At 31.3% G+C, this 20,539-nt stretch overlaps 1 protein-coding gene across 2 annotated transcripts; it reads right to left on the bottom strand.

The window, feature by feature from the left end:
• Positions 1 to 2,875: 2,875 nt before the first annotated feature.
• LOC106691280 (surface protein P113) lies at positions 2,876 to 17,298 on the bottom strand. Of its 2 annotated transcripts, none has more exons than XM_014436993.2 (7): positions 16,990 to 17,298; positions 11,727 to 12,536; positions 10,233 to 10,469; positions 7,371 to 7,464; positions 4,385 to 4,567; positions 3,318 to 4,139; positions 2,876 to 3,247 (listed from the first exon to the last, which is right to left on the bottom strand). In XM_014436993.2, exons 1-7 carry the CDS (start codon positions 17,196 to 17,198, stop codon positions 2,975 to 2,977), a joined length of 2,628 nt encoding a protein of 875 aa, XP_014292479.1. In that variant the 5' UTR covers positions 17,199 to 17,298; the 3' UTR covers positions 2,876 to 2,974. The 2 variants fall into 2 exon arrangements, with proteins under 2 accessions (XP_014292479.1, XP_014292480.1); XM_014436994.2 differs by having other exon boundaries at positions 2,876 to 3,241.
• Between the last annotated feature and the right edge of the window lie 3,241 nt (positions 17,299 to 20,539).

Here is a 20,539-nt window from a genome sequence, read left to right as displayed (position 1 = left end):
ATATTTTTTTTTTTTTAAACAGTTTCAGTTCATTTGTTTTTCTTATAGCAATTGTTTTTTCTCTATGATAACCTTCCTTAGAAAGTAGCTTTGTTTATAATTTATTGTTCTATTTCCTTTAATGAACATTCTCTAAAGTGAACTAAAGAATGTAAATATAATGCACGTACTTCCACAGCTAAAAGGTTCTATTTACTAGTTGAAATATAAAAATGTCCAAAGTTAACAAGATTTACTGCACTGTCAGAGTATGACAAAATTAGATTAAATCATAATTTTAAGTAGAGAAGATTATGGAAATTTTAAATAGTCCAAAATCAAATGAAAAAAAAAACATTAGAAACCTTAGAAATGTCCATCCGATCACTAATACTGATAATGCCAGGCAATTAGAAACTTCTGACACAATTTCATGGCAATCATTATCTTATGAACTATCAAATTTAGGTTAGATTTCACTGTTCCCTCAACTATTCCAAGGGAGTGATAAGATTTTAGGAAAAAGAAAACTAAAAAAACATAACTGATTATTTACTGAATATATTATTTATGACTCTCAAAGCCATCAAGATAATTAAAGTAGGGCTCATAACAATCCAACACTTCATTGCTATTCCTAATCAATGCAGTTATTTTCTGGTATTTATACACCCAACAAAGAAATGTATATATCCAAACCAACTATTCCACTTTTTTTTTCCATTCTCCATTTTTTTTTTCACCTATATCATTGGTCATCAACTCTCCACCCAACATTACCAGTTTCATCTACCTGCTGGCAACATCAAAATTTATATCTCCTTTGATCCAGTTTGCGCCTCTAAGGTCATTATGAGACTACAGGTGTGTAGCCCAAATGTCTTTCATATACATTAGAAATTTAATAAACAAAAAACTTTTCTTTAGGTAATAAGAGGTATACTAGAACTACATCAAGTAAACTGCTTAGGATTAGCTCAAATAAAAATGGAGACAACTGTTAAGTTTCCCCAATAAGTAATGAACTTACAGAGAGAGAGAGAGAGAGAGAGAGAGAGAAGAAAATTATTTTTAAGTTTAACAACAATTGTACTCATGCTTTTAACTTGTTTCAGTGTAATCAGTTAACATCTACTTTTGTTTAGCATTTTCAAAATAATATGTTGTGATTAATATTAAAAGTTAATAAATGTCATCTGATAACTCACTTAGTCTCAGGGGAGAGAGACAAATCCATTAGTTAGTTGAGAGAGTTATGTAATATTAACAGAGGTCTTGAGGACACTTCAACCAGGCCCGTGTGTTTGAGTCAAAAACTGCTCGAATTGGTTTTGTTAAAACTAAACATTGTGGATCCTAATTAGAAAGTCAATAAATATCCTCCAATCCAAGATGGAACAGCCTATGCTGTAGGTGGGAATTCTAACTCTGGGTGACATCCAGATTCATTTAGCCTTCCTGTGGGATGTGAGGTTCCTCTACAGGTGAACATCCTGGCTACTCTTGGTAATGGAGAGAGGTAATCTAAGTAGAATTGTAGAAAGAAAAGTGAATTTCCTCAGAAAATAATAGAATTATCAAAGAAAGTAATTTTTGATATTTTGCTTACTGCTAAGTGAATAGTGGGAGCTTTCCAGGAGGAAAAGATTTCTTAAGAAGAAGGAAAAGATACTCACTGAAGAGAAATGATTGTTTTGAGGAACAGAATATAATTAAAAGGTTTGAACCATTAAACAACTATAAACCTCTACTGAAGAAAGAACTAGTCCAAACCAGGAAATTACTTGTGGACAACCATTGGTGTAGGAGGTTTTCTAACCTAAGTAAACATTAGTTAATTCTTTGTAAACAGATGTGGTACATGGTTCAATGTAAAATGAACAGCACATCATTATACAATATATAATTTTAAATGGTAATTAATTATCTATGAAATATAAAATAATATATAAATATGGTGTGGACAATTGATAATTCTAAATGTGTTTTGGTTGTAGTTTAAAATATGACAAAAATGTAACATAAAACGACAATGAAAAAAAGGTATGAAAAATTGTCAATAATAAAAAACTTAATTGTAAAAAAATGAATTTTGGCTATTTTTCAAAATAATTAATATACTTTAAATGTAGCAGCACTTTGCAACTATTCTTAGAACCAACACCTTAAGATAGAGGGACAGTTCAAAATGTAAGAAGGAACGTTTTGATAAGGTAAAATTAATAAAAAAATAGTAAGACTAATTAGTTACCCAGAAAGGAAAAGAAGATGGAAATTGTTTTTAATGTTGACTGCTGTAGTGCGTTTGATAAAACATTGTTATAATATAAATTTACAATACTTCTCTCTATTATATAAAAAAGTTTTTATCGATTACCATGTAATATTTTATATGATCATGTACTGTTTTATTTTATATATAATAACCTTATTCCATATAAGATAGAATAATAAAAATGGTTTGTATCAAATTGAGTTTAACTGATGAAGAATGCATTTTGTTAAAAAAAAAGAAAGTCATTTTAAAAAAATAAATGAAATATTGTATGATTTGTAAAATAGGCATTAGTCTGCCTTGAAGCCCCTTGTTTACTTATAATGTAAATTATAACAAGGAGGGTTCCAAGAGGCAACTGTTTGTCTGCAGTCTTTTATTAGCCTGTTTATGAATAAAAATCAGCTTGATCAGACATCATTAGTTTGATCTATGTTTTGTGTGTTGTTTTAAAATAAAACTTTGATTTTCGTTTGGTGAATTTTTCTTATGAGGTACTGTATCCTACTCTGTAAAGCTAGCCAGTTCTAATACAGCATTAAATTCTTCATTTGTTTTCCCAGATAATAACTGAATTTGCTTTATTGTCATTATTAAATGAAATCACAAAATGATTTTTATCAATTATTTATAGTACATTCAATAGAGTTGTAAAAACAAATTTGCTTGGGCATATTATTATTAAAGGTATTACTTTTATATATTTCTGGCTTATTTGATTTAACAAGGATATTGTGCTCGTTCACTGTCCTTGATATTTGAATGTAGAGTATCCCCTTTATGAAAATTGATTGATTCTATTAGTACTGCTATATCATCTATAGTGTCTTCAAGAATTTGTCTCCATTGAATTTCAGCAAACAATAAAAAATGTTTCCGTACCCATGGAGGTGGTTGTTTTTTTGGTTTAAGGTATAGGGCTGGATCACCCCCTTTATACATATTATTCTTTGATTGTGGAAGTTTTTCAATAGTTGGTTCTTGATCCTGAAACTTTATTTGTGTTATTAGCTCATTAAAACTATTCAATAAAAAAATTTTGAATGAAAATACATGATTATACCTTCTTGCCAGGAATAACGTCTTTGGTATGTTTTTGTTCATCTTTTCCTGAATTTTTGCTTAGTGGTTTCGATGAAGGCTCCTTTTTTTTTTGTGCATCACCTTTTTTTTGTGAATCTGTTTTTTTTTGAGCATCTGGAGGAACTTTGCTGGTCTTATCAGAATGTTTGGCTAGAAGAAGTCTCATTTTTTCTATAAAGTCTTCTACACACTCCATTTCTTGTTCTTCATTTATTTCTTCCTCTTCTCCTATTAACCATTCACTCTCATCTTCTTCTTCCTCATCCACTTCTTCTTCTTCCTCTTCCTCCTCCTCTTCCTCATCATCTTCTTCTACACCTTCTTCATAAGGATAATCAGTGTCACCCTCTTCTTCATTTTCTAATTTATTACTTTTTTCCCTGTTATCTTCAGTTACTAAAGTAGATAATGAAATTTCTTCTTCTGACACTTCTTCCTCATACAGTTCTTCTTCTTCTACTTCCTCTAAAAAATATATACTCTTTTCCTCATCTTCTACATGCTCTTCTTCTACTTCTTCTTCAGCTTCTTCCTCCTCTTCCAAAGCATCAACCTCTTGTTCTTCCCTCGATTTGTCGTCTTTAGTAAATCTTACACCTAATCCAAGATGGAGGTTAATAGTTTTTGTTTTACCAAGAGCATCATCACCAAATTCTTTTATCATTTCCTTTTCAATTAGTGCTAATTTGTCTTCATCTTCTTCAGTATCGCTTCCTTTTGTTTCTTCCATGAGCTCATTGCCATTCCAACTTTTTCGTTTTTCAACAAAGTTTCCTTCATATTCTTCTTCTGGGCCAGGTGGCTAAAACAATGTCACTCACTATCTGACTTTATCTTTAAAATGAATGTATAATGTCTTTGAAACAGGCTATACATTTAGTAACTAATGTTGAAGAAATGATTCATTACTAATTTTTTTTTTTTTTAAATGAATCTTTGACTTAAAATAGACATAACTCACTTAAGTTGACTTCAATTACTAGTTTTTATATTACATATTATTTTATGTTTCAAACAATTTTATCATTATATAAATTAACAAATTACTGCATTTGGTGGTTTGAGGCCCCATGATTTGTAATTTAGACATTTTTCCATTTCAGCAATTGCCGTACACAGGAGCAAGTAAGTCATATGATATTTAAACATATCCCAGTCAGATTCTAGCATGTCCATGATCACTGGTTTCTTCTGAAGTCTTCTCAAAAGTTTGATGTAATATTTATACACCTAAAATTATTTGGAAATGATTTCTAAAATACTTTGAATGGTTGATAACTATTACTGAATAAAAAAGAAATTGTCTGAAGTTATTATACTTAATTATATGATCATGCTGTTAGAGGTAAAGAAACAAGTGTATGAGGTGAAGTGAATAATACTGAGCATGTGCTTATTTCTCAAAAAATGGAGAAATTTCTACTATAAGATGTAAATAAAGAAAAGTTTGGCAATGAAAACTAATGATTATTAATTTGGTGTGCCTACTCAATTTTCTAAATGAATAAAAATCAAGACTTTCTTCAAAATGTAGGTAGGTACTCAAGAAATCACCAAACCACACATTCATAGACTCAGCTTGCTCATATGATAACTTTTTTAACTATGATGACTGAATCAGTGACTATTTGTGCTGAAAAGCAATACTCAATTTGGTGGGCTACTCTTTAAATTAATCCGGCCTTCAACACTTTGATAAAATTTTTGTGGAGTATTTGAGTGGCCATTTCCTTGACAAACACATAGTGTTTCATCGTTCAATCTTGTATATTTTATTTCACAATGTTGTGTATCCTGGGTCCCTTAATAGTACAAGAGCCCAAGAGGAGAAAAAAGACAGTTATCTCACCCCAATTTTTTATTACTTCAATGAAAACTATGTATAATTAATAGTCAAAATTGATGAGACTGCCAAGTATAGGTAGGGGGAATAAAAAATGGCGGCTGGTTAAAAGTGATAAAAAAATTTAATTTTTCATTGGGAGCTCTATATCTTAAAAATTAGGAACAACACAAGAAAACCTAAGAGAATGACATTTAAAGAATAGTAAATTTGCTAAAATATGAACCCTAAAAGAGTTATTCATGTTAAATAGTTCTCGAGACATAGCTTTTTAAAAAGCAACATTAAAAAAAGATCAGTAGATAGTGAATTTATTTTGAAAAATCTATATCTCAAAAACCATTTGAAGCACAGATGTCTATTAGGACTCAAATTAAAGCTAGTTTAATGAGCTATAAAGTAGTTTATGACCTTTACCTTTGTAGGAATAGTAGTTTTCATGATATTTGCTAAATTAAATTAATTTATAGTTGTTTGGACAAATTTTTATTTGCCAAATTTATATTCATACGTGAATATCATAAAAACTACTACCCCTACGAAGATAAGTGTAATAAACTACTTTATAGTAAGTTAAATTTCCTTTATTTTGAGTGTTGGTAGACATATGTGCGTCTTATGGATCTAGAGATATATTTTTCAAAAATCTAACATTTTATACGAACAACTAAAAATTAATATTTTGTGAGTTTATTTTGTCAAATATCATAAAAACTACTAGTCCTACAAAGATAAACTTTATTAACTATTTATAACTTAGTAAATTTAACTAGCTTTAATTTGAGTGCTGGCAGACATCTGAACGTCAAATGGTTTCTGAAATAAAGTTTTTCATAAATCAAAATTATTGTCCGAACAACTATAAATCAATTTATTTTAGCAAATATCATGAAAACTACTATTTTTACGAAGGTAAAGGTTATAAATTTCTTTATAGTCCATTATACTAGCTTTAATTTGAGTGCTAATAGACATCTGTACGTCACATAGTTATTAAAATATAGATTTCTCTAAATAAATTAACTAACTACTAATCTTGCAATAGATTTTTAAGAAATTTTGCTTTTTAAAAAGCTATATATCGAGAACTATTGGACGTAAATAGCTCTTTTAGGGCTAATATTTCAGCAAATTTACTCTTCTTTAAATAATGTGCTCTTAGGTTTTCTATTGTTGTTGGTATTTTTTAAGATATAGAAGTCCGAATGAAAAATTAGTGTTTTTTTAAGGTTTTGAAACAGCCGCCATTTTTTATTCCCCCTACTTATATTTGGCAGACTATTAATTATACATATTTTTCATTATAGTAATAAAAATTGGGTTGAGATAACTGCCTTTTTTTCTTCCCGGCTCTTGTACTATAAGGGGGTGTTAAAATATCTTGTTATTGACTTGACGATTGAAACAAAAACCTGTTAAAGTTATGGTAGTCATCCTAAGAAAGAAAAATATATGGATAAGATTTCCATCATCAGGTCATGAAAATGAACAAATATATATTGAAATTGTAAACATATATTTTAATATAATTCTATATTCGTATATTCCATATATCCATTACTTTCATTTACCTATATATGGAATATAAGTGAAGGTAATAAATTAAGTATAATTCTTATATTTTTTTCAAGTGTGTAAACTAAACTTTTTGTATAAAAGAAAATAAGGCTGGGTTTATAACTCTTGGATATCTAAAGGCTAATAATAGAATCAATTATTTTTATTAACACTATATCAAGTGCTGTAAATAAAAATTGATTGCTATAAATTTTTTTAAAGAATTCTGTAATAAAAATTAATTGCAGATAAAACTGGTAAAACCTAATGTACAATTTGATTATTTATAAAGTATACTATTCAATAATATATCAATTTTCTTTTCATACTTCCTACTTTTAGTGCCATAGTGATTTTGTTGTAAAAATAACATAATTTTTTTTTTCATTAGATTTGACACCTTTTGGATATCTAGACCATAAATGGTTTTAAAATATTTTTTTTTTGTTACTTATAGGCTTATTATTTTTACTATAGTAATTACATGCAAATGAACAAACCTAGGTGTTTATAAAAAAATAAGGAAAATCTAGCTACTTAAGATGATAGAAATTGACCTAGTAAAACAATATCAAAAGATGGTTAAATATATTTTAAAAAATAAAATTTTATCAAATAGATGCTGCTTATTACCTTTTCTTTAACATTGTAGGGTTGATTCTGTAATCGTTCTATGAGTTTTTTACTTAAATCACTCATCGATAAGTTCCATTCGTCATTAAAATATCTGTTTAAAAAATATAACATGAATCCTCTATTTTCCTTTTTTAAAAAAATACAAATATATAATTAGAGGATTTGCTGCATAAAAGGGGTAAATCCCATTTTTCAATTTTTGGATAATTGTAAAATAAAGTAAGAACTCTTCTTGAAATTATTCTTTTCTTTCTAATCATTCATTGTTGAAGTAACCTATTGCCTTCTTCCTTCTATTTGTACTTATAGACTAATCAAGAACCATCATTCTATAGTAGTCACATTACCTTCATTAGCTATCTAAGTATCTAAAATCTCCAACAACAACAAAGGAGGAAGCTGTTCTTGGCCTGGAATCAATCCCAGGGCAAACTGAAACAGTAATTTTAGATACTAATGAGAGCGGTAGCCTTATCTCTTGAAGAATATGAGAACTATTGGATTGGAGCAACAAAATTCTGGCATAATACAAAAGAATTATTTATTTGCCATGAAATAATACTTGTAAGTCTAAAATAGAGTTACCACCTTTTTTCAGCAAAAGCTTCAATTGTCTTAATTTAATTTTAGAGTGATACATCATTTATTGCAAACTTTCGGAGTGACTTTATTGAATTTTTCGCAGGAGAATATAGCACATGAGACAATCACTGACTGCCTTTTTTCCCACTTTACATTATCATGATGGACATTCTTATTAACCTCAATGTAAATCTAGTCGCCATAGGCGGGACATTTTTAGCTTTAAAGGAAAATATAGTTATGCCACCTCCTCTTCCCCTCCCCCACAATGTACTAAAACTCAGGACTGTAAAATAGTAAAATAGACATATTTTAAACCTCTCTGCCTTACAACTTAAAGTTTGAGAGAACATGGTCAATTGATTAAAAAAAAAAATTAATGAATATTGTTAATGCCAAACTTGCCAAATCATACAGACCTCTATATATCTTCTCGCAGTATTGAAAAAGTTGTCAACAATCTGGTGGTCACAAATCTTTGGCCAGTCCTATTAACATTGATTCATCCACGGCAACATGAATTCACTAATGGTAGGGGGACCACAGACGCCAATTTGGTAGTATGCCTATCGCTTCTCGGCCTATTGGCTAAGATCAAAGTGTAGCTTCAGATTTATAAAACACCTATCAAATCGTATGACTTGGTAATACATTACCATTTAGGAACAGACCTTAAAGATTCGACGTTCCTACGATACAGGTACCTCCTTTGTATTCTCCCCTACCCTTCTGGTCTTAAACGATTTTTTGAGTATACTCGAACATCAATGGTTCATCGCCTTGAACTAAGTGGACAATCTATATGTCGTGGTAGACTCGAACAGCATATCTGGATTGAAACCAAAAGTTGGACAATGGAAAGATGGTGCAAAAAGAAGAAACGGAAAATGGCTGCCTCCAAAATCCAGAATTCTCTTGAGGGGCACTACCGAAAGGGTCCAACAAATAACTCACGATACAAGGATATGATATGAGCATGTGAGGTTGTAACTTTCATTGATAAAAAGTATTAAAGAAAGCTTAACGTGATACCTCACTTAGACCACTTGAAAAATATAGCGACATTAGTACTAAATGAACCAATTCGTCTTGGGAGGAGGGGAGCGCTTTCTGGGGTCTCTGACATTCAATAATAATGACTATCTTGAAAGGGTTTCCTAAGGTATATATAATACATCTCTAGTTAGAAGTTACAAACTTTGGCGCCGGCAGAAAAGCAGGCTGACATCGATTCACCTTATGGCATTACCACTACTCATTAGAGCATATAAGACAATGTTTCATGTGGCAATGGAAATAAAAGTGATGGAAGTACCTCTCAAAATCCTCTTCCTGGAAGACTCCTGTATCTTTAAGACCAAGAGAGAGGATCATTTGAGAATGAGGAATCCCTAAAGATATAAAGGGAGTATCTTGGAGAATACAGTAGAGGAATGAAACTCGCAGTGTGTGACGACTTAGAAAGGGTCTTACGATGGATTTTCACATTGCCAGATCAAGATTGGAAGCAAGATGGGTCCTCTAGGAATACTGCACTTCTCACGGGGCAGAGAAGCTTCTTAAGAGAAACTTGTTGAGTATGGAAAAAAGGTTTTTACTTTACATCCCCATTACAATATCACCAAGACAGATGAGCATGCTGTGACTATTGCAATGTCTATGGGCACTGAGGACCAAGATCCTGAGGGAAACTGAGATCCCTGCCTTGTTCACGAGTACGTTTCCACGGATGATGACCAGGGAAAACCACTCGTTCTACAGGGAATTCGTGTACGGGTAGAAGGAGAAGTCAAGAACCAGAGCCCGTTTAGGGGAACTGTTTGATATCACCTTATTGATGGTGGTTACTTAGGATGGGAAGAAATAAAGATGAAGATAAAGAAAAGAAATAAAGAAAATTTAATTTGATTTAGTACCATCTTCTGACATTCCACATTGCATTTTTTTCTGCTTTTTTTGTATCTTTCCTTTAGGTTAAAATTAAAGAAAATAATGCCTGATTCATAAAATTATCTCTTTGATGTTTTGGCAATACTGCTTCCTTCTCTTCAGCATCTGATCTGTCTGAGTATTGGGTGAGTCAAAAGTATTAAAATATAAAACAACTACAACGAAGTTTGGTCAATTGGCATTCTCATGTCAGCTCAGTTGGATTTTTTCCTATTTGCTCTAGAAATTAAGTCCTCTATATTATTGTTCTTAAATTATTTTTAAGCAGTTTTAGATTAAGTGAAGAAAAAACTAAAACATATTTTCAAAATATCGAACAGTACTTACTTTTCATGAAGTTTTTTAACTTTATGGATCACATCTATGTGGTAGTACAACAATGGGTTTATGTGCATGAAGATCTCTTTCTCTGTAAATTTATTAGCTTGGTCGAGTGTTTCAGTGTAGTATGAAGGGATACGGTGTAGGGCCATTTCAGCTGCTTCTCTTACTTCGGTTTCTTTCACTAATCTGTTTAAGTAATTATTTATTTCATTATTTTCATGTTTTTCTTTATTCGAAGACCTTTAAACCAATTAAATCAAAATTAAATTAGCATATATATATACACACACACATTTAAGAAGAACAATACTGTTATAACTATATACTATTAGATTGATGTAGATGATTTATTATTCAGTATTGGGAGTTGAATATTTACCCAGTACACTTCACTCACGCAGTAGCAAAGAAAGAAGAAATTTGTCAAGGGTAATTGAAATCTGTACTGTGGGTAATAGAAAACTATGGCTGATTACACACACGCGCATGCACGTACGCATACATACACAAAGTTAGCACCAAAACAGCGCAAGTGACTAAGATTATACAAAACATATATTCAATCCTGAATATTGAAAATCGGACATTGAAACCTAGTACCAAATTGTTGCAAACGTTTTAGGACTTTGTCCAAAGATAACTCAAAATTTAAACTGAACTGGACGATGAATGAGTTGAGAAAAATAACTCGTTCTTTCACGGACCAAAATCTGTCACAATCAGAATGTAAAACTTCTTGAGCGTTCGGCTTTTTATCTTTGCCTAGAGATTGAAGAACAGGCTGAATATATTATCATAGAATGTTAAACAGGTTTTTATATACAGAAAAACTTGAATCTGGTCATAATCAAATCTCAATTGACCAAAAGAAAAAAATCCCAAAGATTTAACGTGCTGTGTAAGTAGCTTGAAGTTTCATCTTATCTCTTAAATAAATCAAAATACAGGTAGAAAATAAATGAAAGCAGTCGAAATTTCAAAGAGATGACCGATTCCGCAACGTAACATTAGCATTAATAATAATAATTACTTGACGATTAATATTAATTAAAAAAAAAGAACATTCTATTTCTTAATTACAAGGAGTTACAAAAACTTACACATTGTTTCTCTTTCAAATGGATGGTTACATTTAGACAAAAAACAAATTGCTATTGATTCTTTCGTAGTTTCCTCGACAATTTTCAATGATCAAAGTAACTTTTATTAATTAACTCTATTGAATTTAAAGTATTTTTTATAATCAATGATTATCCTCATTTTTGTTATGATCAAAAGACCTTGTTATTCATTCATTTTTTTATATTCAATGATTATATACGTTTTTTTTAATAATAAAAAGACCTTGTTATTCATTCTTTTTTTTTTATATTCAATTATTATCTACGTTTTTGTTATAATTAAAAGACCTTATTATTTCACTTCATTTTTTATATGTATAAGAATAGTCTACATCCTTATTCTACTAGAAAAACTTGCATAAATGAGACTACCAACATTGAAACGAAGCCTTCCAAATAGAATATGATTGGTGGGAGAGTTGGTTTGGTCTCTAAGGACCATATTTCTTTGAAAATCCCAGGAGTTCTTGAATGAAACCAAAAACTCTGATAAATTGTTTGTCCAGGAAGTATTATTCCTTCTGTTTTGTTGAAGAAAAATCTTGTCACCATGGATTTCGTCATTCTTAGCGGTAAATTCAAGTTTTTATGACCTTCCATTTTCTTCCATATGTAACTTATAGCTATCTGGCCTTTGTTGGTGAATTTAATTTCTTTAGCATGGTGTTCCGACGTGTGGGTTCCCGTAAATTCAATTACCCAATTGATTCCCTTAATGTCACCTCCTGTCAACAACAGCTTTCCAATTGATAGTATTGCCATTTTCTCGTCTGGTGTTTTATGTACTATATGGTAATCCTCTACTATTATAGCTGGTAATTGGTACTGATCAGTAACCACTTCTTCCTGAACTACCGTTTTACCAATCACAATTAAATCATCGACATCCGGCTTGTATTCTACTTCCTCAATCTCTTTTTCAAGATCCATTCTTCTCTGTTTATAATATGGAGATTTTTTCCATCTTTTGAGAGAATTTTCTAAACATTTCTGCCCCAGAATTCCTTTTTCTTCTATGATTAATCTAGGTTGCCCAATAAATCCATCTTCTATCAGGTGAGATAACTTTTGATTTTCATGGGTCAATTTGAGTGGAGAGAAATATACTTCAGCCAGTAAATTCCTTGAACCTGGTTGTCGTGGTTCTGTAGTTTTCCAAAACAAAGGGCATCCTGTTTTTCCGCACCTAAACAACACCAAAAAAAAAATTAATTATACTTTATATTTCACTCAATAATGAACCTTCCCTCCCTAGAGATATTGTTTTTGGCAGGTATTAATTCCCTTAACAAGCAATTAACACTTTAAAGAAATTGGCATCAGTGGTCATGCATACACAACAGTATAGTATCGAAAACGTGGTGCATGTAACAACAAAGGTATTCTCGATAACTTGGTACAATTGGACTAGCTTCCTATCATTTCCATAGAGGCACTACTATTAAATTAATAAATTAGTATGTTGCATTTTGTAAGTGATACATAAATCAGATTGAATACAACCTTTTTTTACCATTGGCACTTGGAGGTTTCCAGTGAAATACTTATCTGAAGTTTTGATTTGTCCATTTTGTGAAGAACTCTACTTAAATCATTGGAGGTGAGAGGCCTCCGCGTCACGATTGAAAAAATATAATAACAAATAATAATTAAGTAAGAAAGATAATGAATAAAATAATAATAATAATAAAGAAGTCGAAAAAAGTGGGGGAGAAGGAGAAGGTACAGAGATAAGAAGAACAATAAGGTAGGATGATGTTATTAGGGTTTTGGGTGCCCTTCCTACCCTGCCTCCTCGCAGGAAGGGGAATGGGGTAATTGTCCGGAATAGTTGATTGAAGAAAGCAGAGAGATTGTAAAGAACTTGTTGTGTCTCGGTGTGATGTGTTGTTGTACTGTTTCCAATTGTTTAATTTCTACCAACTGCTGCGAACACTCGTATTGCCGAATAGGCAGGGTAGGGTGATAAATAAATGTTTCCAATTGTAGTTCGTGATGTATGTGAGTCATTTTACGTCTCTCAAGTGAAATGTCCCTACAGATCTCCTGTAATATACTTAGTACAAGAGCGAGGATGAAAAAAAAAAAGAAGGCAGTTATCTCACCCCAAATTTTTATTACTTTAATGAAAACTGTGTATAATTACTAGTCAAAATTGTTGAGTTTGCGAAGTATAGGTAGGAGGAATAAAAAATGGCGGCTGTTTCAAAACCTTAATTTTTCATTCTGAGCTCTTTATCATAAAAACTACCAACAGCACTTGAAAATCTAAGAGAACATTATTTAAAGAAGAGTAAATTTGCTGAAATATTAGCCCTAAAAGAGTTATTTACGTCCAATAGTTCTCGAGATCTAACTTTTTAAAAAGCAAAATTTCTTAAAAATCTTCTGAAAGATTTTTTTTATTTTGTTAGCTAATTTATTTTGAGAAATCTCTGCAACTATGAGACATACAGATGTTTATTGACACTCAAATTAAAGCTAGTTTAATGGACTATAAATAAGTTTATGACCTCTACATTCGTAGGAATAGTAGTTTTCATGAAATTTGCTAAAATAAATTGATTTATTGTTGTTCGGACAATATGCTTGATTTATGAAAAACTTCATTTCAGAAACCATTGGACGTACAGATGTCTGCCAGCGCTCAAATTAAAGCTAGTTAAATTTACTACAAAATAGTTAATTATGTTTATCTTTGTAGGAGTTGCAGTTTTTATGATATTTGACAAAATAAAGTCAGAAATGTTAATTTCTAGTTGTTCGTATAAAATGTTGGATTTTTGAAAAATATATCTTTAAATTCATAAGATGTACATACGTCTGCCAACACTCAAAATAAAGAAAATTTAACTTACTATAAAGTAGTTTATGACGCTTATCTTCGTAGGGGTAGTAGTTTTTATGATATTCACATATGAATATAAATTTGGCAAATGAAAATTTGTCGGAACAACTATAAATCAATGTATTTTAGCAAATTTCATGTAAACTATTACTCCTAAGAAGATAAACATCATAAAGTACTTTATAGCTCATTAAACTTGCTTTAATTTGAGTGCTAATAGACATCTGTACGTCAAATTGTTTTTGAGATATAGATTTTGCAAAATAAATTCACCAACTACTGATCTTTCAGTACGTCCCTTACAACATTTTTATGAAATGTTGCTGTTTAAATGGCTATATCTTGAAAACTATTTAACGTAAATAACTCTATTAGGGCTCATATTTTAGTAAATTTGCTCTTCTTTAAATGACGTTCTCTTAGGTTTTCTTGTGTTGTTCCTACTTTTTCAGATATAGAGCTCCGAATGAAAAATTAGTTTTTTTTATCGCTTTGAAACAGCCCCCATTTTTTATTCCCCCTACATATTCTTGGCAGACTCATTAATTTTGACTAGTAATTATAGATAGCTTACATTAAAGTAATCAAAATTGGGGTGAGATAACTGCCTTTTTTCTTCTCTTGGGCTCTTTACTAACTGTTTTGATACTGTTGTAGTGACTTCAAGACTGTTGGGTAAAGAAACTTTAGTTATGGTTTAAACAAAAAATTGAAGATTTCAATAAACCCAAAAGTTTAAAAAAATTTTTTAAAAATTATTATAGCAAAAATTTCTATCTACCTGTTTTTTGTTAGTGCGTAAATCAAGTATAAAATTTATGTCTTCCTAAATAAAATATATTGTTTCACTTTTCTTTGTGAGTTGGTCCAGATTATTTCTTAATCAATTTTTTTTATTGATATTTATTAATTCACACCTTTATTTAGATAGAAGACAACCAGCTAATGTGATATTTTACAAAATTACAACAATAGCATAAGTAGTATGATGGAAACCAGTAACCATTGGTACCTCCCCTGGCTTTAATTTATTTCATTGGTTAGCTAAGGAGATCTCTCATCCAGCTGCTTTTTAGTCTTCGGTACACGTTGTCGAGAATGTTCGTGGTAGCTTATCTTGCATATCTTGTCTATTGGTATGGTAGTCGAGTCATGAACTGTCTTGTATGATGTTTTATTGTGGTCTTGTCTGAGTGCACTGTTCTATTACTGACGTATCATGGAGATCGTGTAATCTGACGTATTGTATTTTGATTGAATTATTTGTAGCTTGTTTATATGAGTTTTTTTGGCTGTCCCGTAGATCTCTGAAACCTGTTTCCAAATGGGTTTCATTAATTAGGTGTATGTGTGTAGTAGCTGTCTCAATGTTAGGACTGATCTGTGAAATAGATAGTATAGGCTCTTGGTGCTTATTCACATGAGGTCCCTATGTCATCCTTCTATCGAATTCTTTGCGCTTTCGATTTTTTTTCCTACAATCTTAAAAATTGTTTTAAATTCAAAGTGCATCTTCAAAAAACTTAGGATTGGTTTGGATCCAAATAAATTGCATGGATCTTCAGAAGCAAATCAGAGCGTGAGAAAGTAATTTTTGTTTCTTATAAGGAATATAATCTAAAATATATTGATATGGGTTGGAAGAGCAGAAATTTTGTTCTTTTATTGTTATATATTGTTATTTTCTTGATCAAGGTCATAAGTAGAAAAAAACAGAACGATTCGATCAAACTTCTAATTTTTGTGAAAATTCATATTAAATAGTTTAAGAAAAACAAATCTTGCACAAATGTTCATTTAAAAGAAATTCTTTGTTTGCTTTACTAGAAGCGTCTTTTCTATTTTTTTTATACTTTCAAACTCACAATCACTTAATACGATCAACAATTTGTTTTCTTATTCTACTGTAACAAAAAGATTGATTAGTATAAAACAGTGATTCAAAAAGTGGGCGCGACCGCCCCCTGCAGCGATTAAGGGGGCGGTGGTGGTCATAGGCCCATTTGGTGGGCGATGAATACCTACAAGTTGTCACAGCCAACAATATTACTGCTGACGAAAATAGAGCCGTTAAACTTTTTCTGTATTACATTCTATTCTGAGTTCAATAAATAGTTTCATAATTTCAAAGTTCAATTTTTCTAATTTACACCGTTCTTTGCTATATTTTTCTAAAAAGTTAGAAAAATTAATACATACATTTTTGCTATTAATTGCTATTAAAATTAAAAACAAAATAATTTCCAGGGAGTGCTAAGTAAAATTTTTCCTGGAAAAGTTTGGAAACCACTGGTATATAATAATCATTACATACATGTAGAGTAAAGTTGAAATAGGACAGCATCAAAAATTTCGAAGTTTCTCTGAAACGGTGTTCCCACGTCCGGAGCCTCCCTCTGTAAGGAAGAGTTTAATAAATAAAACTGGACATCTTTTAGGTTACACTTTGTTTTGTACTTCGAGAAGAAGCAATCTATCAATTAGGCAAGTTTTAGGCATCTTGTTTAACAGAAAATAACAGCATGAGAATAAGAAATATGAGGAAACCTACGTATATTTTTTAAATGAACTTTGTAACCACCAATTGGAAGGTTCACATCTCCTCTTTCCCTCCGAGCTCTTTCACGCCTTTTTTTTTTATAAATGGTGGGCCACAAGATACCTCTAACGTGAGTGGAACAATGTACTTCAAGAGGAAAGTAATCCAGTGTGTTTAAGGTCATTCCATTCGTACTTTGGAACTTTACTAAAGTATTGCAAAAGCTTCTATCGAACTCGTCACTACCTTTACCTGCACACATATTCCTTAATTTGTTGAGCATCGTAAATAACATCTTTCTCCCGGTCCAACTCCCATTTTTGTTCTCTGTTCATGAGAAGGCACGGAGGTTCGGTATTGATCGCCTTCCCGATCCGCTCGCACACTTCTTTTCGTTCTTTCATCCATTTTTCCCAGTTAGCTAAAGCTTGTTTATCCTTATCGGTGCAGTAATCCCTCATTATACTTAAAAAAACTTAACAGAGATGTATGTCAGCTTTGAAATGTTGTTTCAGTTGACCACTTTATTTATAGTTATTAAACTTGAATTAGATGCGACAGTTAAATCAGAGGAATTAATTGTTTAAATTAACATATGTTGATTTAAGTATGTTGTCAATACACTAAAATTTACAGTTGCGTAAATGTTCTTTCGGACCAGTGATGTGACAATCCATCACTGAAAATGGTTATTCTCAATGGAAACACCATAGAAAAGTGCGCTGGAGAAGAATTAAAGGAGGTTGCATAATTGACTTCATCACCAAATGAAACTTAATTCATGATAAAGTTAAATGGCTTTATATGACAATTTTTATATTTAAGTTTATGAAAATACTAGGCTGAAAAGACAGGAAACTGCTCGTTTACTAGACAAATGGTCTAAACTTCAAATCCATTACAAAAGACTGATCTTCATGACTGTAATAAGGCCTATCAGGACATACCGAGTTGAGCTTTGGGGCTCCACTAAACTATCGAATTCCTCTCGTATCTAATTCTTATAATCCAAAATCCTTCGTAAATCCTTAATGCTCTTTTCTTTGCCATAAATCAAGTCATCCATCAGGAATTATAATGCTGACTTGTAACTGTATATATTTTTCATAAATATAGTTCAAGTAATCAAAGATTGGTGTGAATTAACTTTTTTTTTCATAGCCCCATGTACTAACCCTACATTCATTTCCCAGCCAATAGCTAATGCTTACAATACAATCGTAATTTCAGAACGTAACTTATGAAACCTGGATATCTTGTAAAAAAAACAAAACAGAAAATTACTTTTTAACCATAGTTTATTACATAAATTAATTATTATTCTGTTAGCTGATAATAAACCAAATAAATGTCCAAAATACTTTATTTTGATGATTAATTTTGGATTTATGTTTCAAGAAACTTTGAGTTTTGATGAGTAAAGAATAAACAATTTCTTTTTCTTCAGCTCGCCGTTATAATATCAGAAATTCTTTTATATTCATTTATAAATGAATTAAACCATTGAAATTTTCGCTGGAAAATAATCACTTATTTAATTTACAACCAATTTTTTAAATAGCTCAAAATCACCGCCATGGAATGAGATTATTTTAAATATTACAAAATAATTTCTTACTTTCATTAAAAAAAATGTCTCACTTCTATTGAACAATTAAAAACCAATTTATCAACCTTATTAAATTTTTGATGTCATGTAGGAATTTATAGATAATCTTTATTTTCACTTTCTACTTTTAAAGAAAGTTTAAATTTAGTTGATAAATGAGTCGTTCATAAACCATAGTTACCAATAAAATGAAAACATGTGGGAAATTGTTTGAAATCACAAAATTATATTACCCCGTCATTTTGAGTGTATTGAAATATAAAACTTTTTTAAAAACTGCAACATTGTTTTGTTTATATAAGAATAAATAATTAAGAAGGGGTACTTGCAGATACCATGTTCTCATCCAAGTATTAGTTACTGTTACCTTTTTATGTGTAATACATTTTTTACGTGATAGTAGCTACTATCACGAAAGACATAGTGCGACACTGCTTCCACGACAATAGATACTGGTCATGACTGACCTCGTGCCTGTTAAACATGGTAATTCCAGCAAACCTGTGTTCACCTTAACACAAATTCGTATTCTGTGGAATGTAACGAAACATTTCAAGTCCAGTGGTCATAAACTTAGCTGATTATTGTAGAAGTTAAAAATTTACTTTTGTCAAGTAGATTAAATGAAGAAAATGCTATGTTATTACAATTCTTTTTAAAGCCTCTTAAGCCTCTTAATCAGATATTGCCAAAAACTTCGATTTACTCTAAACATCAGATACCATGTTTTCCAACCGAATGCCTCAAATATCTATCTAGATATTTTTTAACGTAAGAAAAGTTACATAATTATAAAACACTGAAAGTGTTTTGTCGAATAATGTTAAAATATGGGGATGTTTCTGGTTTTCTGAGTCAGACAGTCGTCTATGGCTGGCGAGTTACCGTTGAGCAATGGTAGCCTGACTTGGATGTTTAACGAAATGATTTGTTCATGCTGACCGTTCATATTCGTGTATGATATACAAATTTGAAATGGACTACATACTTTATTAAAATGATGTACAGTACTAATGATCTACTAAGAAAAACTATTTGAAAAGGACATATAGACGCACTATCATTTTCCGTTTTTACTAATTTCACTAGATTTAGGACCTTAATATTTGAAGAAGGAGTGTGAAAAGCATACTATGTTAATACACTGTGTTTCAGTGTCAGGTGCATTCCAGCGAGGTACGGATAGATAAGTAATATATATCTTCGAAACTATTTGTTTACATCGGGACCTGTCCGTGCTGTACTTCAGTTATCCCGAGTGTATTTTTAAATTATAATTAAATTAGCGTGGAACAAATGGGTGGGTGAAATTATGAGATCTTTTCTGTCAAAAAGCATTCATATATTTTTTTAAGACCAAATAAAATCCCTGAGGGGGGAAACTGTTGTTAGTGTATTAGTTTAGTAATATCATTTTAATTATATGATTTAAGAACAAATTTGGGTGGTCTCATGGGTAACAGAAATAATGGCTTATCTTATAGTGCCTTATCACGTCTTCGCCGCCGCGGTCACGTCTTCTTCGTTCTCCTGGTCCAGATGCAGCCGTTGGCGAAATGGTGAAAACCATGAAATCTTCCCCTGGTGTCAGAAAGAACGTCTTTCTTCCTCAGTGGCTGGCCAGCGTGTCCTCGACTATGGCGTTATGGTAGGGGCAGGCCAAGTCCTAGCTTGCATGCTGCTTAGGCTGGGGCGGCATTGCAGTCGCGGCGTCTTCGGGGTCTTCCGGTGTCGCAGGAATCAGAAAATGAGACCCCCGACCCCGACTTTATAAAAATTCAAAAAAGAGCCGAAAAATTAGGATTACTTAAATCCGACACTATTTTTTATTTTTTAAATCACTTATTCAGTTTTCGAGATAAAGGCTCAAATTTTGACTACAGCATTCCGTAAATGCGGTACCTAAAGAATTTCGATTTTCCGACACTTTTTCAAGATAGATTTTTATTAACTTAAAATGCGATTTCGTTATCAACTGCAATGTATAAGTTGTAATATTTGTTCATAAATATGAAAAAGTTGTTATTAAGCTCCACGGTATGACTGATGATTTGATTTCAATATTTCACTTTCTCGTTTTTGTTTTTTTGGGCCGGGAAAATGTATCTTGAAAGAATAATATAACTTACTTTTTGCCAATCTGTCAATACCTCGCTGAGTACACGTACTGAAATACAGATGTAAGTTTATATA

The sequence above is a fragment of the Halyomorpha halys genome, unplaced genomic scaffold, assembly GCF_000696795.3.
Source record: "Halyomorpha halys isolate HHAL.00 unplaced genomic scaffold, Hhal_1.1 Scaffold2204.1, whole genome shotgun sequence".
Taxonomy (NCBI): domain Eukaryota; kingdom Metazoa; phylum Arthropoda; class Insecta; order Hemiptera; family Pentatomidae; genus Halyomorpha; species Halyomorpha halys.
This window is presented reverse-complemented; position numbering and strand designations above follow the sequence as displayed.

Coding starts and splice junctions, on each gene's coding strand:
- LOC106691280 (XM_014436993.2), bottom strand. CDS start 17,198: ATGAGGGATTACTGCACCGATAAGGATAAACAAGCTTTAGCTAACTGG. Junction 7,465..10,232: donor GTTAAAAAACTTCATGAAAA/GTAAGTACTGTT, acceptor TTTTTTAAACAG/ATATTTTAATGACGAATGGA. Junction 4,140..4,384: donor GCCTCAAACCACCAAATGCA/GTAATTTGTTAA, acceptor ACATTGTTTTAG/CCACCTGGCCCAGAAGAAGA.